We start from the raw sequence: 26969 nt of genomic DNA, 5'->3' as shown, positions 1-26969 counted from the left end.
GCTAGGTTCATTTCTGACCTCACAAAATCGATTGAGATCACCTCGTCCTTTAGCAGCTGCCTTAAAATATTGTGTCTCAATCGAATGTGTCTGCTTTTGCCATTAAATGTTTTATTTTTTGCCGTGGCTATTGATGCCTGGTTATCACAGTGTAATGATATTGATGGCGTTGGCTTGTCTCCCAATGGGATATTTGCTAAGAAGTTTTTCAACCACTCAGCCTCTGTACCAGCCAATTCCATAGCAACTAACTCAGAATCCCTTGAGGATCGAGTTATGATGCTTTGTTTGGCTGACTTCCAAGTGACAGCTCCACCACCAAATGTAAAAACATAACCGCTAGTGGACTTTGTCTCGTCTGAATCTGAGATCCAATTAGCATCACTGTATCCTTCTAATATAGCGGGAAATCCACTATATAGTATACCATAATTCATGGTACCCTTCAGATATCGTAATAATCTCTTCAGAGCTTCCCAATGTTCACTGCCTAGACAGTGAGTATATCTGCTCAATCTGCACACAGCATATGCTATGTCTGGCCTGGTATAATTCATCAAGTGCAACAGACTCCCAATAATCTGTGCATACATAGATTGAGCAATCGGATCTCCTTTATGCTTCTTTAGATGCACACTAGCATCATAAGGGGTACTCAAAGGAGTTTCATCATAATGTTCAAACTTTCTCAGTATTTTCTCAACATAATGTTCCTGAGAAAGTAAGATGCCATTTTCATTTCTTGTGATTTTAACACCTAGGATTATTTTTGCTTCACCCAGATCTTTCATATCAAAATTTGAATTAAGAAACATTTTTGTTTCAAGCACAACATTCATACTGGTTCCAAAAATAAGCATATCATCCACATATAAACAAATAATCACACAATCATTATTCACAACTTTAGTATAAACACATCTTTCTACTTCGACAGTAGAGAAACCACCACTCATTAAAACTTGATCTAACTTCTCATGCCATTGTTTGGGTGCTTGTTTTAAGCCATATAGAGATTTTACTAACTTACATACTTTTTTTCTTGCCCAGGAACAGCACACCCTTCAGGTTGTACCATATAAATTTCCTCTTCTAAATCACCATTTAGAAATGCTGTTTTAACATCCATTTGATGTATAAATAGCTTATGAATTGATGCTAAAGCAATAAGGATTCTAACAGATGATATCCTTGTAACAGGAGAGAATGTATCAAAATAATCAATATTTTCCTTTTGGGTAAAACCCTTAGCTACAAGCCGTGCTTTGTATTTATCTATGGTTCCATCAGGAAAATATTTTTTCCTAAAGACCCATTTGCAACCTATAGGTTTTGCTCCTGAAGGCAAGTCTACCAAAACCCAAGTTTTATTTTTATTTAAGGAGTCTATTTCATCTTTAATTGCTTCTTTCCAAAGCTCTGCATCCGGAGAAGAGATTGCTTCATAAAAGTTTCTAGGTTCATTTTGTACTAAAAATGTGTAAAAATCATCTCCAAAGGATGTTTCCTTTCTCTGTCTTTTACTTCTCCGTAATTCTTCAGTCAAAACTTGATTTGTTTTTTCTTGGAAAGAGGCAAAAGGATTTTCAACACCTTTGGGAATATGCTCAACTTTTAATGGAAAAATGTTTTCAAAAAATTCAGCATCCTTTGTTTTAGTAATTGTGTTTTGATTCAAAACTAAAAAACGATAAGCAGCACTTTGTTGAGCATAACCAATAAACATACAGTCAACAGTTTTAGAACCAATTTTCCTTTTCTTAAAATCAGGCAATAAAACTTTTGCAAGGCACCCCCACACTTTCAAATATTTAAGATTAGGTACAAAACCTTTCCACAACTCATAAGGTGTTTTGTTAGTTTTCCTATGAGGTATTCTATTTTGTAAAAAGCAAGCAGATAACAAAGCTTCACCCCATAAGTTATCAGGTGCACCAGAACTCACAAGCAAAGCATTCATCATCTCTTTTAAAGTTCTATTTTTCCTTTCTGCAACTCCATTAGATTCAGGTGAGTAAGGAGGTGTTACTTCATGTATTATTCCCTCTTTTTCACAAAAGTCATTTAGTAATAAATATTCTCCTCCTCTATCAGATCTAACTCTTTTAATTTTCCTACTAAGTTGATTTTCTACCTCTGCCTTATATAAGATAAATTTTTCAAAGGCTTCATCTTTATTTCTTAACAGGTACACCTTAGTGTATCTAGAAAAATCATCAATGAAGGTAATATAGTATCTTTTACCACATCTAGTCTCTGTTTGTTTCAAATCACCTAAATCAGTATGTATTAATGACAATAACTCAGTCTCTCTTTGTGTAGGAAAATGTGATTTTTTAGTCATTTTGGTTTCTGCACAAATTTCGCATTTACCAATATTATTACTTTTAGTTTCAGAAATTAATTTAAGGTGTTGCAACCTTTTGATGTATTTCCTATTAATATGCCCTAATCTAGCATGCCAGAGATCATAAGAATCAACCAAGTAAACAGAAGAAGATGCATTATCATTCATATCGACACTCAGTACAAAGAGACCTTGATTACAGTAACCCTTCCCCACAAGAACATTGTTCTTTGTCATCACAATTTTGTCAGACTCAAATGACACTTTCACCCCAGCCTTTCCCAAGAGAGCCACAGAAATTAAATTTGCTCTCATATCGGGCACATACAGAACATCATTTAGCACTAGAGACTTCCCAGATGTGAGTTTCAGCACCACTTTTCCCTTTCCCTGAACCTTTGCAGTTCGGGAGTCAGCGAGATAAATTTGATCTTCCCCTTCTTCGAAGGAGGTATACATTTCCCTGTTTGCACATATGTGCTTGGTAGCCCCAGAGTCTACCACCCATTTTCTCACATCAGAGATGAGGAGGGCTTGAGAAAGCATTGCAGCAATTACTTCATCATTGTCGCTGTCATCTCCTTCAACCAAATTCACATTTGGCTTAGGAGGATTTTCATCCTTTTGAAAACTTCCCTTAGCCCTCTTCCTGCACTGTGCTGCGTAATGTCCAGGTTTGCCACAAACAAAACAATTGCCCTTCTTCTTGAATTTGGAGTTAGTGTCTTTGGGTTTGTAATCAGGTTTCTTATTTTTCTGTTTCTTTGAGTTAGGGTCGTACCTCTTGTTGCGTGGTTTTGTTTCCACTAGGTTTGCTTTGGCAGCCGTCTCTTTCTCTTTCGCTGCTTGTATTGTCCTTCTGTTGGTATCTTCAATGATGATGTGAGTGATCAAGCCGGTAAGCGACAATTGTTTCTATTTGTGCTTGAGTTGTTGTTTGTAGTTGTTCCATGAGGTTGGTAGCTTTTCAATCAGGACCCCAGCGATGAACTCGTCAGGAAGATTGATCTTTTTCAGCCCGAAGTTCCTCCAGTAATTTGTGATATTCATTGATCTGAAGCTTGATGTCTTTGTCATCGGTCATCTCCCACCTATAGAAGTTTCCGACCACAAATTTCTGCTTCCCAGCGTCCTCAGCAGTATATTTGAGAACCAATGATTCCCATATTTGCTTGGCTTCTTTGTAGACGCTGTAGATGTCAAACAAATCATTAGATAGTGTACTGATCAAGGTGTGCCTGCATACTTTGTTGGCATGGTGCCACAGATCCTTCTGTCCCTGATCAACATCTGCAGTAGGTTCTGATTGAGTCAGTGCATTAACAACTCCATGCATGTCCAGAATTGTGTAGACACGTTCTTGCCACCGCCTAAAGTTGCTTCCATCGAACATTTCTATCTTAGATGTGTCAGGGAATGGCCTAGGAAGCGGTATGGCTGCCGGGACGTTCAAGGGAACGGTCACAGGAACAGCACTGGAGCCAGCAGCGTCGTTGTTTGCAGCCATTGTTCAGGATATCTCTCAAGATTGTTGGCGGTAGCACAGGAGGAACAGCAAATCCGGTTCGAGTCGCGTCACAAGGACACTGTCCTTGAGAGATATTCCGCAACCCCTCAGTGTAACAGGCAGCGGCACTCCCCAGGATCAAACGAACCCTTCCTGCGAAGCAAGGTAGCAGAACAGCGAAAGCAATTGTAACAAGCAACGGGAGAGAAGAGGAAGAGGATGGAACAGTGTATATATCACGCTGTCTGGACAGTCCCTTATATAGGCGCGAATGGCCACATCACCGGAGGACACATCCCTCTGTTTCGCCGAGCGGGTACGACCGAAGCAACGTAAGGTTCCGTTGGAGACGGAACAACACGAACGTTGGTGCACACAACGTTCGTCTACACCCCGCGAGACGCGTCCGGTCGGCCACAAAACGAAACAGCAAGCCTCTTGACTTTTAACAGGTCCAAAAGAAGGTTTTTCTGGTAAGCATAATTTTATTAAAAAATATTCAACAAAGTTTAAAATAATTTTCGTAAAATGAGGCTTTGCCACGTCTAATTCACGCGCAGGGGGGAAATCGCCGGTTTACAACTGCGTTTCCCTCCTGGTGGCCTGTTGTTGTGTGCGCGAGGCCCACTTCCCTCTTGGCCCATTTACCCCCCCAAGGATGCTTGATCTCATTTATACACTTAGACTTCTTCTCATCTTTCCCATGTGGGACTTTATTTGACACACATATTGCATTATTTCACAACAAATCTATGTAATGGAAAACCGAAATAACCGAACGAAAATTAAATTCGGTTCGGTTTTACTTATTCCTAGCTAAAAGCCTTCGATGCATCAGGCCACAGGGTCACTGAATTCGAGTTCTCATGTATTTAACCAGACGTATGCTAAAAAGGTGGCGTATTAAAAGCCAAGTCCACCTCCATTGTACTGTTCTCTTTTGCGTGTAAGAACTGTTTTCTTGATTTTTTTTGTACTTAAAATCGTTGCCCACAAGACAATCCGCTGGATGACAAACTCAACTTCGGTACCCACAAGACGCTCGTATTTTTGGATATGTGCCAAAAATTAACTCGTTAAGGAATTAATCCAAGTGTCAAGGATAACATAGGAAAGAAAATGAATAAAAATGAAAACATGCACACGGCGCCTCAAGCAATGCCACCGGCAAGTGCGAAAGCGCTGATTAATGGGCATTCCCTAGGAAAGACGCTGTTCAACGTTCACGAGCATTGCTTTCACAGTTGACAACAGTACCGAAAATCTCGCATCTCGCTCCAACGGACACATGATACGACGCCGCCAAAAAGCACCGAGTTGGTCAGAGGCTCGCAGTAGTCGCAGCAAGAGTAAGAGTGGCACTCTCGTAATTAGAAGAGCAACGTAGTGGCACGGATGACCTTGGAGTTGCCCACCGCGATGGCCCTTGATCGTGTCTCGTGGAGTTGTGCCTGCGTGGGAAGCACTTGAGGCCAAAATCAGCTCCGCACTAGAGAGCAGAGAGAGACAAACAATATCTTAGCTGTGGGCGATTAGCGCAAGAGAGAGAAAGAGGCACTCTGAGGAGCTTCTGCATTTCTCTGCCCAAATCCTCCAGAGTTCCACTCAGGAGAACGAGTGGAAGCTCATTTGCGCAAAGCAATGCCTGTCATTGCCAGAATTTTATGTTTTTCGCTTCCATCTATACGTTCCTTTCATCATTGTTAAGAACTCCCTCCCATTAATTATATTTATCTTTTCGAAAAAAATTGTTTCAATTTTAAAGTAACTTTTAATGTTATTTTTAGTCGTTTGGGTAGAATTGTATTTACCACCAGAGGTGAGAAGTGAGATTGATCCTGCTAAGCAACCAAGGCTTTGGTTTCGAAGCGACTTTAACCGTGATAAAAATAATATGTTTATACTCTTCTGGTCCTTAATATAAGACCCTTTTAACTAATTTGATTAGATTAAGGAAGTTAGGTGAGTTAGTTAATTATAAGAAAAGTGACACATTTTTCCTAAAAAATCATAATCATCTTTCTTAATACCTCATTTCCCTCTTCCACTTGATTATGATTGAGATAGTATTTATAGGGGTAATTTAAAGAAAATTGATAAATATGAAAAATAAGTCTTATATTTAGGACCAAAATCAACTCAAGAATTACGTCCTATATTAAGGACTGGAGGAGTAGATAATTTGAACTGTTTTTCTTAATCTTTGAAAAGCAGTTTGTACAGCATGTAGAAATGACTGGATTACTAATATAACTATATTGTCTTTGTGCATGAAATGCACGTGTCTGATGTCTTTTTTAATGGATTAAGGGTGGATGCATGTATAAGACAATTATCTAGTTTTTAAAGCACCTCGATACTCAAAAAGACCTGCCGAATTATACCATCGTACCGGAAGGATTAAAATAATAATTGGTCTGATAAAAAGTCAGTCCAAAACTCACAAGATCATTAATTTGAATCATACTGCCAATGTGAAAATTTTGTCAGTAAGTACTCCTCCGGTTCTAATTATAAGACCCAATTAACTTATTTGAGGAGATTAAGGAAGTAAGTTAAGTTGGTTATTTATAATAAATAAGTGTTGTCATTCCTAAAATATCCTTGCTAATTAAGTATATTGGCTAAAACTATCATTATTAGAAGGATTATCTTGGAAAAAAATGCATAAATATAAGAGAGAAAATGGATTGGGTCTTATAATTAGGACCAAATAAAAAGTCAAATTGGATCTTATAATAAGGACCAGAGGAGTAATTCGTAGGTGCATATCTCTGTAAAAGTCACTGAACCTGAAAACATAACTCATCTAAATTATTTGTGTTAAAAAATAAAGTTATACATTAGGGAGTTTGTAAATAACAGGTGATTCCTAAACACAAGGCGACTGAATTCCTAACAGGTGACAGAGAGAATATACGTGGAGGACGTTACCAGACACCTGTGTATGGATTTTTTTTTTTTCCCCGCCATTACCTGTGTGTGGATTGTTAACGCGTTCTATATGTAGTAGTATTTTTTTTTTTTTTTTATTCGGACCTTACATGGTACTGGCAGTAAAGCGTCCCATTATGCACAATGGAGTAACTAATCTACTAAATCGCACTGCTCCCATCCCAATTTGTCTGCTGTGAAAAAAACACCAGGGCTACATAATGGCGCCAAAGGGCAAAAGGGAAGCGGAAAGAGCCCGCCTTGTCGGGGGTTCACGTGCATAGGCGCTTAGCATGGTTATGTTTTATATGGAAACTGGACGCATTAGTAAATAGTTTGTCATCAATTAATTCCATTTCGCAGTAGTATTATGGTTCGATTATTATCATTAGATATTTTTATTCATCAAAGAACTAGCTAGTTTGGCGGAAAATATTGAGATTGTTTAAGTATTTGGTCACTATTAGTTTTATAACTGCTTGTAAATTAAATTTTAGCTTCAAATTAAGAAATTATAGAGACTAAATCTAAGGTTATTTAACATTAAAATACTAAAGAATCTTTAAAATGTATTACCGTTGTGTTTACGTACCAGGGAAAAACGAGAATTTAAAAGAATTGAAACAATAAATTATGGAAATAATTAAATCATCAAATGAATAAAATTTCACCTATCTCGTCTGCTTGCAAATTTAAAAATATGTATTGTCGATCAGACTAATATTGAAATGCAAGAGAAAATATGCGACAAAAATATCATAGAAATGAGAAGGAAAGCGAAGAGAGGAGACACAAGTGTGGCTTGTGTATGAGTGCAGGGTGCAGCATTAGCTGAAATGGATGCAGTCCCAACCGACTAATTAACGGAAGATTGGGGGTTTGGGAGTTGGACGAGATAGCGACAATCTGATGAGCATGGGAGAAAATGAAAGCCACGTACACGGAAGGGGAGTGTGGGACTGTTGGTGCCATGTGCCCTCACTCCCCTCTATTGCCGTCGTACCTTGGTAGGCCCCACGGCAGCTGTCATCTCCACCACGAATTGAATTCCCGACGTCGCCCCCCATTCCCCATTTAAATTGCGCCCTTGCCATTCTTCCAGGCTCACGTTTTTACTTTTTACAGCTGCTCTATTTATGATTATTTGAAGGCTCTTATATTAGGTGAAACAAAATTTTCCTTGTATATTTATCTTATATTTATTAAACTATAATTAAAAATTTATTTTTAAAGCCTTCACTTGTTATTTCAAACAAGTCGTTAATACTTAAGTCAATGTAGAAAAATTCATATAGAATAGGGTTGTGTTGAATAAATAGCACATAATAAAGATGAATGACCCATAAATTCAGTTATTTGTGTTTTGAATTAAAATGCAATGCCATCATTTCTTATGGGGCGAAATTTTTATGTCATGAGATAGTTTGGATTGGGAGTTATCACGGAGAAAGCACAGGATTGGGGAGGAGCCAAGGCTACAGCTGAGTTTTTGAATTAGAGCCAGACAATAGGTTACTTTGGGTGTTTAGTTGACCAGAAAAGCAAAATAAATGTTTTTAAACATATCAAAACAAAACTCCTCACACAAAGATATTTTTTATATCGTAAAATTATTTTTAAAATTATTATTTAGTATCTACCCAAATACCTTTTAAAATTGAGATAAACTCGTTGTGGATTGTAAAACCACTATTGTGGCTTATTTGGATCCAAGATCAATAAAGCTGTTGTAAGCATATTTATGCAAGATGGGCAAAATTTTCCCTGCATATTTACCTTTTATTTCATAAGTTATAATCAAGAAGTTGCTTATAAATCATCTCAAACAAGCCTTTGGTAGGTAAGATTTTTCCAACTTAGCTCGTAATATAGTGGGCTGGCACCTATTTATTCATTTTAAAATTTTCAATTTTTAAAAGCCATCAAATTATATTATAGACCATGCAACCCATCTTGCACGACTGATTCAACCATATAAAAAATGATAAATTAATACAAAACCAAATCTCAGCAGACATCAAGCGCGGACTGATATATTTGGTTGCACACCCAATATTCTAATAATCTTGACTCAATAAGCTAATTAGGCAAATCAAAGAAATTAACAAAAAGAAACGGAGGCCGAACAAGATAGCCCGCCCCATTTTTCTGACAAGCTAGGCAGGGCTACTCATCTTTTTTTTTTTTAACTCAAAAGTATAAGTATTTTTCTATTGGAAGCAATCCTATTCGAGACACTATCAGGTATTAAATGTAGATACCTCTCCTAATAGGAATTCGAATATTGATTCGTTATGTTATGAGATACTAGCTTCTTTCACTGTACCTAGTTCCTGTTGGTAGGGTTAGCTGCTCATTTTAAATTGCCTTAAACAGGTCAGGAAACTTTCAACCCAACATTTCATTTTTTGTGGACTACACGGTTCGCCCGTATACTGACGTCCGGGCTGCGGAAAGGGGGGTGGATGTAATTATATATTGCTAGAAGCCTTCCATGCATCAGGCCATAGAGTCACTGAATCCGAGTTCTCATGTATTTAACCAGACGTATGCTAAAAAGGTGGCGTATTAAAAGCCAAGTCCACCTCCATTGTACTGTTCTCTTTTACGTGTAAGAACTGTTTTCTTGATTTTTTTTTTTTTTACTTAAAATCGTTGCACACAAGACAATCCGCTAGATGACAAACTCAACTTCGGTGCCCACAAGACACTCGTATTTTTGGATATGCGCCAAAATTTTAACTCATTAAGGAATTAATCCAAGTTCCAAGGATAACATTGGAAAGAAAATGAATAAAAACAAAAACATGCACGCGCCGCCTCAAGCAATACCACCGGCACCTGCGAAAGCGCTGATTAATGGGCATCTTCCCAAGGAAAGACGCTGTTCAATGTTCATGCACATTGCTTTCACAGTTGACAAATCTAGTATCTCGCTCCAACGGACACATGACGACGCCGTCAAAAAGCACCGAGCTGGTCACAGCCTCACAGGCTCGCAGTAGCCGCAGCAAGAGTAAGAGTGGCACTCTCGTAATTAGAAGAGCAACGTAGTGGCACGGATGACCTTGGAGTTGCCCACCGCGATGGCCCTTGATCGTGTCTCGTGGAGGTGTGCCTGCGTGGGAAGCACTTGAGGCCAAACTCAGCTCCGCACTAGAGAGCAGAGAGAGACAAACGATATCGTAGCTGTGGGCGATTAGCGCAAGAGAGAGAAAGAGGCACTCTGAGGAGCTTCTGCATTTCTCTGCCCAAATCCTCCAGAGTTCCACTCAGGAGAACGATTGGAAGCTCATTTGCGCAAAGCAATGCCTGTCATTGCCAGAATTTTATGTTTTTCGCTCCCATCTTTACGTTCCTTTCATCATTGTTGAGAACTCAGAACCACAAATATAACATCTGGTACTGCATTCTCTGGAGCAGGCGTCACATTTCTTTTATTTTTTTGGGCGTAGTTTGTTTAACGAATCTGCACTGTGAGTTGAAGCTTTAACCACTGTTAATGTTTCTGACTCAGTTACCTTTTTTTTTTTTTTTTTTGCTTTCTTCCTTTTTCCCCTTTGGGCAATGAAATATAAGAACGGTTGGATAGTGATTTCTGAACCTGGCTTTTGGTTAAGTGGTTCAGCTATATAACTTCAATTGAATGGTTGTGATTTTTAGATTTCTTCATTGATAGTGCATGAAAAAATTTATCAAATAAAACAATTGAATTTCTTAGTTTAACTTTGTTGATTTTGGTCCCAGGTTCCTATTTTTACTTTTATCTCTTCAGTTGTTGCGAAGCGAGTCTGGAAGCGTCACTGATAGTCTCATGCTTTTTTGATTTATATTTCCCCTTTCTCTTTTTCACTGCTTCAATTGCATTTACTACGTTTTGCAGTGCTTCTGTCCCTATCCAAGATCTTTGAAGGAGATGGCGTTTCTGATTGCTTCTTTCAGAGGGCTCGATCTGGCTTAGCATATTTGACTATCTAGATTGACGGCATTAATTTTGCTGAGTCCTTGGCAGCGCAGGTAGTGCGACGGATTGCAAGTGTTATGCCTATAATGCCCATTTTATTCGCTTAGTTGAAGTTAAATGAATTCAGATATCTGAAATCTACCTACAACGTTTTCAGACTTTAAATTGTATCGTGAGTTATTATCGGACAAATTTTTTGGTCGGCAATTTTCTATTTTAGCTCCTTTTTTATTTAATTTGCTTTCCATTCTCATCAGGGAAGGCATGAGAAATGAATCACCATTGTTGTAATTTGGTGCTGTGGCTACACTAGCTGGATTTCTGGTTTATTTTCAGATAGCATGGCATCGTCGTGGGATCATCTTGGGGAAGTTGCAAATGTGGTCCAGCTAACGGGCTTGGATGCTGTGCGGTTGATTGGGATGATTGCAAAAGCTGCAAGCACAGCACGGATGCACAAGAAGAACTGTAGGCAGTTTGCACAGCATCTGAAGTTGATTGGGAACTTACTGGAGCAGCTCAAGATCTCAGAGCTGAAAAAATATCCAGAAACTCGGGAGCCTCTGGAGCAGCTTGAAGATGCTTTAAGAAGGTCTTACATTTTGGTCAACAGTTGTCAGGACCGGAGCTATCTATATTTGCTGGCCATGGGCTGGAACATTGTTTATCAATTCAGAAAGGCTCAGAATGAAATTGACCGTTACCTACGTCTTGTTCCTCTCATCACTCTTGTCGACAATGCTCGAGTCAGGGTATATGTTGTGCTTAACTGTGTTCGATTATCAGCTATCACTTGTTATGTATGTTCCTTTTATTAGATAAAAGGAACAAGTTTGTGGTGGTTCATTCCAATTGTGTGCATGTAAACTATAATCCCATTTTATGGAATCCAAATTAATCAAAACTTGACATTTTCTATATATCTTTTGTGATGTTTTTAACTTTGCGAGTTTATGGCAGCATCTTTGTATGGTCCATTTTGGTTGCAGATTTTCTCGAATGATGTTAACAATCATTTACTCTGAAATATCCAGGAGAGACTTGAAGCTATTGAGAAGGATCAGCATGAGTACACATTGGATGATGAGGACCAAAAGGTGCAGACTGTGATATTAAAACCTGAACCTGACAAAGACGATGCTGTGGTGCTGAAGAAATCTCTTTCCTGTTCTTATCCCAACTTGCCCTTCAATGAAGCACTTAAAAAAGAAAATGAAAAACTTAAGTTAGAGCTACAACAGTCGCAGGCCAATTTGGATATGAATCAGTGTGAAGTCATTCAACGTTTATTGGACGTGACAGAAGCTGCAGCCGACTCTGAGAAGTGTTTGCCTGAAAAAAGTCATAAGAAAGTAGAGGACAGTTACTTAGATGACAATAGTGACAAAGGTTATGCTTCTGATGAAAAATATAACAAGAAACGTGACCCTTCTTCAACATTAAGGTGATTCCCAAATCCCAGCTATATATGCTCTCACTCATGTCAACTATACTGACCATAATAGAAAATAAGTATGTTAGTTTTAAATCAGATGCTGTTGACAGCCAGGCAGGCCCAAAATTAGACTTCTAATCTTAACTTGGAGCAGCTTTAACCACTTTGAGTTCTGAGTTTCTTCAACCCAAAATTAGATTTGTAATTATAACTTGGAGCAGCTTTAACCACTTTAATTTCTGAGCTTCTTTAATCTCTCCTCCTCCTCCTCCTTGTATTTTCCCTTCCAATATTGAATGTCTTGTGTTACAAACTTATATTGATTCTCTATCTGATGCTCTGCCACAAGCAGATCATCAGTTTCAGGAAAGGATCTGCTGCAAACTGGAGGTTCATATCAGCTGGGAGAATGGCACAATGATTTACTTTCATGTTGTTCTGAACCCTCTCTATGTACGTGCTCATCTGCTGTTAATTCTAGTTTCATTAGGTATGGTCGTTCACCAAGGAAGAGTGATTTACAACAATACAAACTCGAGTAGGCCTCAGCATTTTCATGGATCTTAACTCTTAAGATGAGCTGCACTGTTTATGTTTTTGTTATATGCATTTTGTGATGAACTGTATGTGTATTCTAATAATTCATGCATATTTAGGAACTGCATGGCTCACCTTTGGATTATACCTTCAGTCATAGGTACACTTCCACATAACATCTAAATTGTAAATATTTTGACCATTCAACAAGATCCAAGAAGACCCTAAGTTCAAATATTAAAAGGATTCACTTTTAGCAGTGTGAAGATTGCTTAATTCTCCCCCTTTCTGGGTATATTATCCGAGCATCACTAATGGGCAGCATGATTCTGTCAGTTAACATGATTGGTATCGTGCTGGCTGCAAATTATGCTTGTGTGGGGTTTGGATGAGAGGCTGTGCAGTATATTTAGAAACTAGAAGCAAAAATTATCAATTAGGATGGAGGGCATGTGCGCTGTGCATGAGATGCCTGTGTTTAGAACTGTATTTCCGTGAGACTTGATGAGAACAGAAGTCGATAATGGTAACTGTGAAAGCAGGGATTCTCTTTCTTTTGATTTGCATGATAGAGACTGAATTACTATTGTGGAGGGATTGTGTCCTTGAGAAGTAGAAGATACCCAACTCAACAGTCGTAGAATATCATCCATGTAAAATGGATATGGATCACTACTCCAGTAGTTTTCTTTTTTGCAGGTATAAAAACTTTCTTCTATCCTTGTGGGACATTTTCAAAGATTGCTAGTGTTGCAACAAACAGGCATATATGTGAGTAAGCTAAAGATTAATATTTTTAGTTTTTGAGTAATGGATATAAATCTGAGATCTGCTTTGTTTGCACATGTTTCTTGCTTTTGCTAAGCTCGCTACAGAATTCAGGTAGATAAAATTTGGGTTCATTTCAGATTTTGTCATCTGGAAAAATCTCTTTCCTGTGTGTGGACCTTGGAATGCTAAAGTGATATTACATTGGATGAATATCCTCGATCAAAGTTTTAGGACCGCTGAATTCCACTGCAACTTTCAGTTTCTGCATGAGCTGTGATCACAAAGTTGTGATGCAGAGAAAACATTAAAAACAATCACATTTCTACTTTATGACGATGAGGGGTATGGACGAGCTAAACACCTCCCTTAAGTCTCTGTTATAGAATTCACAAGTCAGAAGGCAAAAATCTACAAACAACATACTGTGTTGCACCATGGCTAATAGTAGCAAAAATGAGTATATTTTTGTTTAAAAAATAAGTACATTTTTAAGGTGAAAGAGATTCAATTCCAAACAATATTATGCTGTGAGTAATGTCCCATCATATCCTTCCTTTGAGATCCTAAAAAACAATTATTTATCATTGCTCTACTTAGTAGAAAAACCTTTTGGTAGAAAAAACTTAATAGAAAAATCAGAGTACATTTTTGTACTCTTTTGGTTCTTAATGTAAAACCTATGTAACTAATTTTAGTATATTAAGAAAGTTAGGTAAATTAATTATGATAATATGGTGTGTTTTTTCTTAAACAGTCTAACCATCTTCCTTAATATTCTCCTTCCTCTTTTATTTGATTATAATTGAAAGAGTATTAGTAGGAGTAATTCGGAAAAATTTGATAAATATGAGAAATATGTCTTACATTTAGGACTAAGATTTACTCGACAATTAAATCGTATATTAAGGATCGGAGGAGTATAATGAAAAAGCAATTGGGTTGATGAAACATCAGAACACAACCTAACACTGCTGGTAACATAGCAAGGCTAATTTTAGGATTAAAAAATAGGAAAGGGAATTGCACATTAACTGCTAATTTGCAAAATGTAAGCAACTATAACTAAGGAATTCGAGGATAAAAACCAAAACAAAGTAGCAGTTTCATACAAAAAGAGGCTACATGGTCTTTGAATTGGAGTAGGATTAGAAAAAAGCATGAAGAGAAATTGGAAGAGAAGCAGAAAACAATTGACCGAACCACTAAAACCATGATCTGATGTTTGCTGTTCTCCTCTCTCAAAGAAGGTGCTGACACTGGACTGAAACATTGTTTTCTATGTCTTCCTCCCTTGCGTTTTCTCATATGGTGCATACAAAGCATTGCATAAATTTGCACATTTTGCTGTGGCACAAGTATTGCATGGTTGAACACTCTGGTGCTGCGCCACATGCCAATTACCATTATGACCAGTAGTGAAGTCATCACATCGTACTTTGGAGGTAGCATAATATTAGATGTGAAGGGATGACTTTGTCATGTAGTTTTACACTTCTATGCTGTGGAAACAAAATGAAAGGTTTTGTTGGGTTATGGAATGTAGACTAAAAATTGAGGCCTTTGCTTTCACTTTCGGATTACAGTAAGAGTTCTAAACGTTGCATATGTATTCGAATTTGATGCTACTCTCCTTTTGATCTGGTTCATTTTTAACAATTGCATCTTTATCTGTGGCTATGCTGTTATAATCTCAGTCTTCTATTTTTCAGCTTCTGCAGAAGCATGTAATGAGTTGATGGCATATTCATTAGTCTTGTCATGCTGTTGCTATACTTGCTGTATCAGGAGGAAGCTTCGGAAAATGTTGAACATCACAGTAAGACTGATTTCCCTGTGCATAAATATGATCGTCTCTTATATGGCCACTATTTGAGGAACGAACTCATGCTCAAAACCCACTTGTTTAGCTTCTTTTAAGATGTGGTTGGTCATGTTTTTAAATATAAAATTGAAGGCTCTGAAACACTGATTTTCTTACAGCGGACAATGTGGTCATGTTATTGTGAGGCATATACACTGCGCCTTTTTTTGTTTTTTATTTACTCTACCTATTTCTCTAACCTACTAATATCAGTTGGCCGGCTGCTGTCCGGTGAAACCATATCACCAAGACAGTGCCTTTCTCTTTTGTGATTTCTACCGACTCCATTTTTGTGTGGGTTCTGATCATCCAATGAAGAAGCGGATTTAAAGAATATAGATATTGTATTGTTGAGGTTTAAATAAGCATCGGGGTTGATTACCATCACCACCTACTTGGCTCTGGCATTCCCTGGTCTCTCCAAATATTTTGCTACTTACCAACATGCCTGTGCAGGGTGGCTACGTTGATGATTTTCTATCTCATTTAATGTGTTGCTGCTGTGCTCTTGTCCAAGAATGGAGGGAAGTGGAGATCCGTGGGTTTTGTGGTATGTCCTTCTCGTCTTGCTAATGATTTTGGGCAACGTCGCCAATAGAATTGCTGTGAATTCTATTTGTTCGGACTTTTAAGGATGCCTACCGTGCATGTGCCTTGGTTCCTTGTGTTTCTTTTTCTGAACCAGCCTGTTGAATGGTCCTACCTTCGCTTTATAAAATTTTCTCCCTGTTTCTCAACGGAATTTACTGCGGATTTTCCTTGGCGAGGTTACTTTAAGTTTCCTTTCAGCACTGAAAACGTATACCATTGTGTAAACTGCATCGCAGGAGCTGATAAGACAAGTACAAGCCCTCCCCCCCCACAGCATATGGAATCTTAATCAGCCTAGCATGTATTGTTTAGTGGGATTTGGATGCATCGCTTTTGTGTAAGTCCGTTCACAATTTGAGTGACCCCGCTCGGCCTTGCACTTAGAACAGCAAATGCTTCTTGTACAGAAGTCTTGTAAATAGAATCTACCGTCGCATTAGAATTATCATAGACTGCGCCTTCGTTTGGCAAGAAAACACTTTCCTGTTGAAATTTGATGACCTGTTCTCCCCCCCCCCGGGGGGGGGGGGGTTATATCATGCAAATGCGAGGTTCGGTCACAATCCCCTGCTTCACTTTTTAATTACCTGAGCTACCTGTGGTCGAAAGTTTGCTCTTCATTGTGCTAATTTTGTTATATTTCTTTTTCTGCACTGACTTCGGCCCGGTGGCTCCCCCAACATTCTGAGATTGATGTTTTTGTTTTTGGCCATCGATTGGTGGCTTTATTTATACTTTGATTCTTTCTTCCTGGTTAATTTTGTCGTTTATCTGGACTTCAATTTTTTTTTTTACCTGAACTTATTTTGAGGATGCTACATAAAAATATCTTTTATGAAAATAATGTTATAAAAATATTTCAATTTAATCAGTGGAAGAAATTTAATTCTTTTTAAACAATGTTGATGTTGAGGATCTAAATTTTTTGGATAAAAAAATCACATTCAAAGAATTATCCAAAATAGATATGATGATATTCAAATTCAAATTTAGTCCAATAATAGTTTATTTCTGATAATTGTATAAAAGATATATTTAATTTTTGAAATGTCGTGGATATGGATGAAATAAAAAATTGTTTCTTCACAACAATTTTGGAAAAAAAAATTTAAGTTGTTCTAAGGGTGTGTTTGGGTGACACCCCAAACCATGGATTGGGAATAAATCACCCAAATACCCCCCCAAAAACCAAAACCATGGTTTTGGGTCAAACTATGTTTTGAAAAAGCAAAAAAATTTTGCTTTTGGAGAAAAAAGAGAGAGTGTGAGAGCCTATATGATATATATCTTGTTATTTTTTATAAATATTTAATCTTATATTTTATAAATATATATACATATTAATTATTTATTAATTATATTATCTTATGTATTATTAATTATGTTGGTAAAAAATATATTATTAACAATTTTATTCCTTCAAATTAAAATATATCATAAAATCTATTTTTTTGTAATTATCATATTAACTTATGTCTTTTTTAGTAATTTGTATATATAAAAAGTACTTCTGATAACAACTATCCAAACACTCTCACTTTTCAGAATCACTTTTTTACAATATCTATTCTTCACAGAATCTATTCTTTCCAGAATCTATTCTCCAGAATCACTTTTCCAAACCACGGTTTGGTTTCATCCAAACACACCTTAAAATGACATTCCTTTTTTTTTTTTTGCCCCATTCTCGAAACGATTATGTGGGCGCGTGCCCTCCTCCCAAAAGGTTTAATGGTAAAGTGTTAGAGGTGTTAAGTGTTAACTTACTTTTTTCCTTTCCTCATGCATGATTTTTTTTTTTGGGAATAACAAGGCAAGCAAAACTTGAGTGATTACATCAAAACAACAGCCTCAAGTCAGTTTACAGAGATATTGAAACACTGTCCTCTATCCCTAGGTAGAAAGCTTGAGTGATTGTTTTATTTTCTGATCAGTTTATGTTTACCCTTCTTTGTTATTAAAAAATACAAAAGTTTGACTATATTTTTCTTTAAGCTAAGTTTTTAATATAGCCCTCTGGTCATAAATGTAATATTTATTTTGTATTTATATTATACTATTAAAATGAATATTATATTTATAACCAAAGGATTATATACCTATCCACTTGATTGATCTAACTAACTGGATTTTTAAAAAATAACATTTTTATACATAAATAAATTGATAATGAGTTTTCAAGTTTGATCAAAATCAAATTTAGTACAAATTATATTAGGTTAGATTAAACTAAAAAGGAAGTTTCCAAAATTGAATCCAAACGATTTTACCGTGTCTGCATTGTGAAACGTTTTCGGCCGAAGAAGAGATTACGAGGCGATTAATCAATGAAATTCGAACACGTGTAAGGTCGGATGTCTTTCTTGGATAAAACGGGATCCGCCAAATCACCGTCAATAGAATCCTGAAACTTCTGGTAGCTCTATAAATATCGAAGCCCGTACACCCTTTTCCCTGATCATAAACTACTTGGATCCGGATTAGGGTTAGGGATTTGGGCGTTCTCCCTCCGGCTCTGACGACTCCCACATCTTACCCACACCATACCGTCGATCATGTCGAAGAAGATCACCTTGAAGAGCTCCGATGGCGAGCCTTTTGAGGTTGACGAGGCAGTGGCGCTTCAGTCTCAGACTATTAAACATATGATCGAGGACGATTGTGCCGACAGTGGCATCCCCCTGCCTAATGTGACCAGCAAGATCTTGGCTAAGGTCATCGAGTACTGCAAGAAGCACGTCGATGCTGCCAATTCTGAGGAGAAAATCTCCGAAGATGATCTCAGGGCTTGGGATGCTGATTTCGTCAGGGTTGACCAGGCCACGCTCTTCGATCTCATTCTGGTCAGTTAGTTTCCCTTGAAATGTTGTATTGTAGGCTTGTTATATTTGTTTGCGGTCGCTTTGGTTCCTGTCCTGTGAGATAATGTTGCAATAGTTAGGGTTAGGGTATTTTGGAATTGGGGTTTTTGTTTTATTCACATCATTGGGAAAATATATTCGGTATTTTCCTCTCATGGTAGAGTAGTGTAACTAGAACCTTTTCTGCCGCTATGGAACATATATGTGTGCCCTGATTAACTATTAGTGTGATGTAGCGCTCCAATCTAACCCTAGTTTCCTGCAACTCAGTCATATTGATTGAGCTTTTGTTCGGTTTTCTGTTTGTTGAACTGCCAATGATTATTATGAATATTGGTTTTCATTTTTTGCTCCTTTCCTCAACGTTTGTTCATCTGGGCTATGCATTTGCAACCATTACTGAGCCTAGTATGTTTGATTAATAACTCTGTTATCCATCAGGTTAGTTGCCATGTTGAAATAATTGCACCATGAGTCCTTATTTTCGAGGTCCATCTAATATTATGCCCATATGTGGAACTTTCCTTGAGAAAGACTGCGGCCGTTTACCTGCTCCCTTTGTTAAATATTCCTTCGATGTGATTCTTGTCTAAGTACTTTCATAAGACAATGTTTGCTTTATTTGCATGGTGGTCATGACGTTTTCTTTTAGGCCGCAAACTACTTGAACATCAAGAGCCTTCTGGATCTTACATGCCAGAATGTAGCGGACATGATCAAGGGAAAGACTCCTGAGGAAATTCGCAAGACCTTTAATATTAAGAATGACTTTACTCCTGACGAAGAGGAAGAAGTCCGCCGTGAAAACCAATGGGCATTTGAATGAGTGATCATGTATTAAGCTTTCTGAAGTTTCAATAACTTGCTATGGTTGTTTATGATATACTTAGTATATTTTGCTGAATCTATGTATTTGGTGACTATTTTCTCGTCTCAGACATATCTTCCTTCTTGAACTTATGTGCATTTTGAATTGTAAATAATAGCTTAATATGGAATGGGGGCGAGTGGTTTGATTCTGTCATGACACATTCTTAAACGGTAATGCATTGTGTATCTATCTCCGAAGAGCAAACAAATATTTTGCGTTGTTTATGGAAGCGTAGGTTTTTAACGCATAACTCCAGTCAGAGCTTGCCACAGGAATTGTGTTCCTATGTTGGTATAGAACGTGTACGTGCCTGAGCCAATTAACTTAATCATATATCCCTTTCCACTAAGAAAAAGCAGGCTTTGTAATTTCATTTTGGTGTGTGCCGGGGATACCATTTTATCCGTTTAGCTTCTTCGTGCAAGACGAAATTCACTGACGATAACAGGTCGTCTTAAGTGGTCGAACCTATAACTAATTGTCCAATCAAAGTTATTTATGATTAAATAAGAAGTGATAGTTGCAATTTGGTTCATTTTGGTTAATGCATGTCGTGACATTTTTGCCTCTCTTAAAAAGGTTTTAGCAGAAGGACTATATTGGGGCAAAAAATAAGGTCAATTTGATAAATTTTCAAAAGTCGAATCATACGTTGCTGGTGAAAGAACTTTGAATTATATAAACTTTGACAATAGTGGGGCCAATCTTCCAGATTGCTGTGCCAGAAGGGTTTCTATTTAAATTGTGTACTCTTAAAATCTTCTGTACAGCTTCATGTCTTTTACCCGGACAATACCGCTTAACAGAGCATACCGTGCTATTTTTTCTGCTTATCAGTTTTGCTGCAGTTCGTGTATAATTATGATCATGAATTTGCTTTCCAATTGCAAATCCGTTTTGCAAACAGGTGATGGAATCCTACAGAATTACTATTATTATTACTACTTCCAGTTCTTAATATAAAACCTTATTTAATTTTTATTTTGATCCTAAATATAAGATCTCAATCTATTTTGTTTCTCATTTATATATATTTTTTTAAAAATAGTCCTTCTAACAATAATAATTCTAACCAACACACTTCATTAGTAAGGATGTTTTAGAAAAGACTATATATTAGTTATTTTATTTATTACAAATAACTAACTTAACTTCTTTTCTTAATTTCCTCAAATTAGTCAACTAGCTCTTATAATTAAGACCTGATATAGTATTTGATTTTCTATTCTACATCAATTAATGGGATGTCTCAAGGATGCATAGCTCCCAGAAAGGTTAATACACCTTATTATGAAGTGTATTACCACTTCCTCAGTGCAAGTCATCTGGAATGGGAAAACTAAAGAAGCCTTCAAGCCTCAGAGGGGAATTCGACAATGAGACCCTCCGTCATTTTACATTTTTGTTCTCTGCGTGGAGAGACTTTCACGGGCAATAACCAAGGAAGTTAACAAGGGAACATGGAAGCCAATAAGAATGGGGCCACAAGGACCACCTTTGTCCCACCTCTTTCTCGCGGATGACCTTATACTCTTTAGTCAAACAGACCCGAAGCAAGTTGAATTAATTCACAACATGCTTGGAGACTTTTGCACCTCATCGGGCCATAGTATCAGCATAACCAAGACAAGGATCTTTGTCTCTAAAAATGTTCCAGTGCAGGAGGCCAACAATGTTTGTTCAAGATTGGGGGTTCAAAAAACAGACAACCTTGGTTCCTACTTAGGGGTCCCATTATTGCACAAAAGAGTGTCCCAAGAAACTTATAAGTACAATGTGGAAAAAGTTCAAAGAAAGCTCTCAGGCTGGAAAGCAAAGACGATGTCACTTGATGGAAGAATCACAATATCCCAATCTGTTCTCTCCTCTATTCCTATGTATGCTATACAATCCACAAAGCTCCCTCTAGGTACATGTAACAAAGTCCAAAACCTCATTCGGGACTTCATCTGGGGTACTACCAGCACCCATAAGGCAACCCATCTCATCAAGGGAAACGAGCTTTTCCAGCCCAAGCACAGTGGAGGATGTGGCGTGAAGCACCTGGCAAGTCAAAACACAGCCTTCCTAATGAAAATTGGTCAATCTGTTATAACGAGACCGGAACTACTTTGGGTGGAAATCTTAAGGGCCAAATATGGATGGCAGGACAAAGGAATGCCGCAGGACACACCTCGCAACACATCTCACCTATGGCGGAGCCTGGTTAACATTTGGCAGGATGTCGAAGTAGGCATGAAGTGGAAAATTGGGGATGGGAACAGGATCCGATTTTGGATGGACGTCTGGGTGGGCGATTTGGGACTACTGAAGAACCTTGCTTTTGTACCCCTCTCTGAAGACATACTACAAAGAAACTTAAGGTGGTATGTTAACAGTCAGGGGCACTGGAAATGGAGTGAATTCATTAGCCTGCTTCCGAAGGAGGTGATAGAACAAATTGAGCAGGTTAGCCCCCCATCAGTAGTGAACGTTCCAGACACTATCTCATGGTCAGTTAATGGCACACGGGATTTCTCGGTCAGTTCCGCTTATCAACTCCTAAAATCGCATGAATGGAGTGAAGACAGCCAAAAATGGAGCTTAGCATGGAAATGGCCGGGACCGCAGAGAATACGTACCTTCCTCTGGCTTGCACTAAGAGAAAAAATCTTAACCAATAAGGAAAGAGTCAGAAGACACATGGCTTTTGATGATACCTGCGGCGTTTGTGGAAATCACACTGAAGATCTGAACCACATCTTCAGGGGTTGCTCTCTTGCGCTAGACTGCTGGAAATTAGTCGTCCCGTCAAAAAAAAAAAAAAGGGATGTCTCCGATTTCATACTGTGGGCGCGCAGAACACCCACATGTTTATGCATCAACGGATGTATGCAGGGCTATTTGGATGCCGCCAATGATTTATTATATGTTATGGAAGAGATTCAAGGGTTTAAGCCTTACAAATAGACAAAAACCAGCTTGAAAGAGCTAGGAGTACTTGCCATTTGAGATCTGATCATATTTGAATTTGTACTTTTTAATAATATGAAATATAAAACTATTGTCACTGGTCACAAATATTTATTAGTTATTCTATTTATTTTGAAATCTTAAAATATATTTAATTATCTAAAATTCTGAAAACAATAGTTTGATAATAATATTTTAAAATAAATACAGAAAGTTCGGTAATAACTTTGATCCAAAAGTAATTATATATTCTTTTAACATGATTTCCGGAGAGCTTTAAACTGTAGATGCAACTTTTTTCTTGGAAAAAAAAAAATTTAGGCTACTTCTTAAATTATGTTATATCCATTGCGGTTAGGTTAAATGGAAGTCTTGGCAAAAAAAAGGGGGGGGGGTTAAATGGTAGAGATCAATACTTCTTCAGTAAAGTTTAAATTTGAGTTTTGTCAATAAAAAAGATTAAACTAATTAGACCACCCATTGTTTAGAAATATGGCTCCTCATTTTGAGTTACTTGCACATATTAGAGTTCACTTTAAGTATAATATGATAAAATAAATTACTACTTTCTTGATCCTAAATGCAAGATCCATTTATCATATAAATTAATTATACTATAAAGTAAGAACCGGCTGAGCATATAAACTTTTTTATTTTTAATTAATGACAAAAAAACACACCCGACAATTTGAGCAGGCGTACTCAGATCCACAATCATGGCCTTCCACATCAAGGGAAGTAATTTGGGAGTCCACTGGCTTAAATGTCTTGTTGAACTTTGTTAATTTGCTTTCAACGGGCTGCAAGAATAAATTTTGATCGTCCAATACGTTGGGCCCTTTCTCTCAGGTAATATACTGGAGCTTTATGGGCCCCGGAGTCCCCATCAGTTTTCTTCCCCTCCGTGAGCAAAATTTCGTTCTCCTATTCGTAATTCATATCCGAGAGGCAAGAGGATAGCAGCAGATGAAATGGTGAGGACGAGCAAAGCGCTTCTGCAGAAAGCAGAGACACTAGGGAAGACCCTAACGGAGATACTGGTTTGCCCTATCTCAAAGCAACCCTTGAGGTTCCCAATGATTCTCACTTGTGTTGATTTCATTTTGTTGTTTCTTTTTCTTATTTTTGCCTGAACATTTTATTGCTTCATGGGACGTTTACCATTTATTTCATTCTCTTGTTGAATAGGTTCTGTGAGGAAACAAATGCCCTAATCAGTGATGCCATCGGCGTTTCCTTTCCTGTGAGTTTCCCTTCCGCTTATAATTCTTGATTTGTGTGGTTCGTATTTGTGCTCTACATTTGAAAGATTCTTCGAAGAGGTCTGAACTCCAAGTTGGCTCTGTGATGTGAATTTTTAACAAAGTTGAACTTGAGGGAATCAAATGATCTTGGACTTCAAGGGTTTTTGGCTGGTTTATTGGGGAACCTTCAGGGTTTATTTATCTTCTTTTCTTTTTTTTTCCTTTCCTTGATTGCTGGTATTATATTCTATACGAGCTTTCGTGGGACTTTTACTACCGTTTGCCGTAATGTTGGGTCTCAAAAAGTGATCAACTTGATGGCAAAATAAAAGCAATAATCTCTTTGAATTCAAGAATAGAGCCAGATAGACCTGCCGCTTTCGTTGTAATCGATTATATCCCTTTTTTTTTCTGCCAGATAAAAAATGGGATTCCTTGCTTAGTTCCCATGGATGGCAAGATACTTGAGGAAGAAGGTACAGCAAAGCCCGAGGATACTGCCAATTCATCATCAAGAACTGAAGAGAATCATGGAAGAAATTCTTAACTTGAACTGTGAGACATTATATCTTTGCATTATTAGTTGATATTGGCTGTTCCCATTACTTGCCTTGTATGTCGCTCTCGATGTGATGATCAGTTATCTATTAGCCTGCGGCTAAATCTGAGCAGATAAGAAGCAACTCCATCACCACCAGGGGCAGAATCATTTTTGACTTTTTAGAAGTGAAGATTTTGTGTTACAAACTGGTTGTGTGCTAGTGACCCGTGATCCGGGGTATTCATGTATCCCAGATTTTGCTTTGTAGAGAAGTTGTTGGATTATACACTGTTGACGATTTGTACTGTCATACATGTACGTCTATGGGCAAACATCCGCACCCTTATATAAATTCACTACAGTTTAGAGAAAATATGAATGAAAACAGTACCAAGTATGTTGTGCCACAAGAGTATGTAAAATCACCTTCAAGTCCTCTGTCCTAAATCCTGTAGAAGGGTCTGTATGTGGGGGATTTTGCTTTAAGAGTCTTTCAAACCTTCGTCCAGTGCTAATATTAACAATGTGTGAATCCCTTTCATTTGGGGCATGGGAATTGGAGTATTGTTGAAAATAGTTTGAAAAGTTATTGCGAACCAAAATCTGATAAGGAGGTAAACTCTACTTGAAAATGCTAGCGGATTAGGACCACCCAAAGATGAACACATTGTTCCATGTATGAACTCATAAATGAAGTGATTTATTGAGCCAAAAAAATTACTAGTTTGAAAAATATGAGGCAGCCTTTTAATCCCTCATATTCTCTTTTCTAATGGAAACAGAGATATCCTACTCGCAAAGTCTATTGTTTCATGGTACGGTGAATTCCTTTTGGATTTAATTTTGTGAATGGCCTATCATCTTCGTACGGATTATATCTTGCCTTGAGGACAGTGTGGTGCACAAATGATGCAAAGCTTGCAAATCTCTTATTTTAACTTTGTCTTTTGGCTGCGTTGTTAACCCTACTTCCCAGCGGGCATTTACTTTGTACTGTGTTCTCATTCCTAAAGATTTTGTTGTCTACGCCAGATGATGTTCTCTTATAGATTACAACTAAAAAGCAGGCTTGGGCAATGAAGTTGTGGAAATTACTGGGTGTCAGTTTGGTTCAGGTTATGGCATTTTGCTGCGGTGATAACTGAGTTTGGAGAAATAAGTACACCTCTAGGTAAATAAAGCTAAATGGGAAAGCGATATAAGATGTTAATAAAAGAAGTACCCACATTTCTCTTTGTATTTGAGTTGGTTTACCTATAAAGCGGGGTTGAATTCTCTTCATCGATGCGATGCTTCACTTTTTAACCAGAGAAGTATTATGTACCCCGCAGTAATGGTATACCCCAAGCACTTACCGAGGAAATTGCGCACAATCCTCATTTGTTTGTTTTTTTCCAAAATCAACCTCTGTTGTTGTTCAAGACGTGTAGGACACCTGACATGAGAAAACTAGCCCCGGTTTGGGTAAAGAGAAAGACATGCAATAAAAAATATTAAGGAGAAAAAACTAAAACGACAAAAATTAGGAGTTTTTCCTCCGAGTGTTGGGTCTATGACCCTGTTGAATCGCCCCGAAAAACGAAAAAAAAAATAGGCATTTTTGTTTTGGGCAGAAAAAGATAAATGAAAAGGAGCGGAAAACTATTGCGCGGGGGCCAGGGTCCCGCCACTATTTGAAACCTTGGTATAAGAGTTTTATAATCAATTTGTATTTGTGCCAAAAAAAGCAATCAATTTGTATAGTTATTTGCTAAAAATGTTTGTTAATTTTTCTGACATGCCTTCTAGTCATTTGTATTAAGAAGTTAAAACTATCTTTTCATGAAAACATTCTTAATATGTATAATCAATAAGAAAATTTAAAATGCCAGTCAAAAAGAAAAGTTTAGAACGAAGATTATAAATTTGAAAAATAAAACGAATGAAAATCTTAAATTTAGGAGTAAATGAAGTATTTTTTGTTTTATTGTTTAGCTTACACTATTTACTTTAAGATTATTTGTTAGAACATATATTATCATTCTAAAATTTTTAGAATAAAAGAAAATTGTAAAAAACAAAGTAAAATCTGAACAGTACAAATTAATGATACATATTCTACTTGGGATCTCTATCATTCATTCATAAGACCGTTTCGGTCGTACGGCGTGCCTAGCGAAAGGTAATGGAATCAAAACTCGAAAGCCATATAAGATTGAAACTTGAAAGAGCATAGGATCAGAACATAAAAACAAGTTGATATAAGGTTTTTGTTAGTAGATGATATGTAAATATTTTTGTAAGTATTCTCTAACTTTAAGACATGTTCTGACTCTTGTGAATTCTGGTGAACCTACTCACCTAAACTTTTGTTTATGGAAAAAAAATTGAAATAGAAAATACCAGAAAAATGATATGAGCAAATATTAAATTAAATATTGAAAACGGCATTATATCCGCCTCTAAAGAAACAGATTATCATCCAAATAGACCATGATCCCTTCTAGTGAAGGCCCAAAAAAAATAGTCCCTTTCAGTTTTACAAATTACAATGGACCGGAGAAAACATCAAGC

At 37.3% G+C, this 26969-nt stretch overlaps 3 protein-coding genes across 7 annotated transcripts; all 3 read left to right on the top strand.

Moving 5' to 3' along the window:
• The first annotated feature begins 9840 nt into the window (after nucleotides 1–9840).
• LOC114731473 (protein MID1-COMPLEMENTING ACTIVITY 1-like) lies at nucleotides 9841–16504 on the top strand. 5 transcript variants are annotated; one of them, XM_028918650.1, is made up of 9 exons: nucleotides 9849–10190; nucleotides 10672–10805; nucleotides 11010–11504; nucleotides 11787–12196; nucleotides 12540–12640; nucleotides 13424–13495; nucleotides 15205–15311; nucleotides 15813–15906; nucleotides 16184–16504. In XM_028918650.1, the coding sequence occupies exons 3-9, from the start codon at nucleotides 11094–11096 to the stop codon at nucleotides 16234–16236; spliced, it is 1248 nt and encodes a 415-aa protein (XP_028774483.1). In that variant the 5' UTR covers nucleotides 9849–10190; nucleotides 10672–10805; nucleotides 11010–11093; the 3' UTR covers nucleotides 16237–16504. The 5 variants fall into 5 exon arrangements, with proteins under 5 accessions (XP_028774485.1, XP_028774486.1, XP_028774483.1 ...); XM_028918649.1 differs by having other exon boundaries at nucleotides 9850–10190; nucleotides 11089–11504; XM_028918651.1 differs by having other exon boundaries at nucleotides 10182–10264; nucleotides 11089–11504.
• Nucleotides 12014–24826, top strand: LOC114731478 (UPF0434 protein ERGA_CDS_01260-like). Its single transcript, XM_028918659.1, has 4 exons — nucleotides 12014–12019; nucleotides 23585–23700; nucleotides 23820–23874; nucleotides 24294–24826. The coding sequence occupies exons 2-4, from the start codon at nucleotides 23603–23605 to the stop codon at nucleotides 24420–24422; spliced, it is 282 nt and encodes a 93-aa protein (XP_028774492.1). The 5' UTR covers nucleotides 12014–12019; nucleotides 23585–23602; the 3' UTR covers nucleotides 24423–24826.
• On the top strand, nucleotides 18414–19835 carry LOC114731477 (SKP1-like protein 1A). The gene is made up of 2 exons (XM_028918658.1): nucleotides 18414–18790; nucleotides 19461–19835. The coding sequence occupies exons 1-2, from the start codon at nucleotides 18503–18505 to the stop codon at nucleotides 19632–19634; spliced, it is 462 nt and encodes a 153-aa protein (XP_028774491.1). The 5' UTR covers nucleotides 18414–18502; the 3' UTR covers nucleotides 19635–19835.
• Nucleotides 24827–26969: the final 2143 nt, after the last annotated feature.

Source organism: Neltuma alba, unplaced genomic scaffold (assembly GCF_004799145.2).
Source record: "Neltuma alba isolate B1F8T4 unplaced genomic scaffold, ASM479914v2 tig00012836_pilon, whole genome shotgun sequence".
NCBI classification, from domain to species: Eukaryota; Viridiplantae; Streptophyta; class Magnoliopsida; order Fabales; family Fabaceae; genus Neltuma; species Neltuma alba.
The sequence above is the reverse complement of the archived record's forward strand: the minus strand, read 5'-3'. Positions and strand labels throughout refer to the sequence as shown.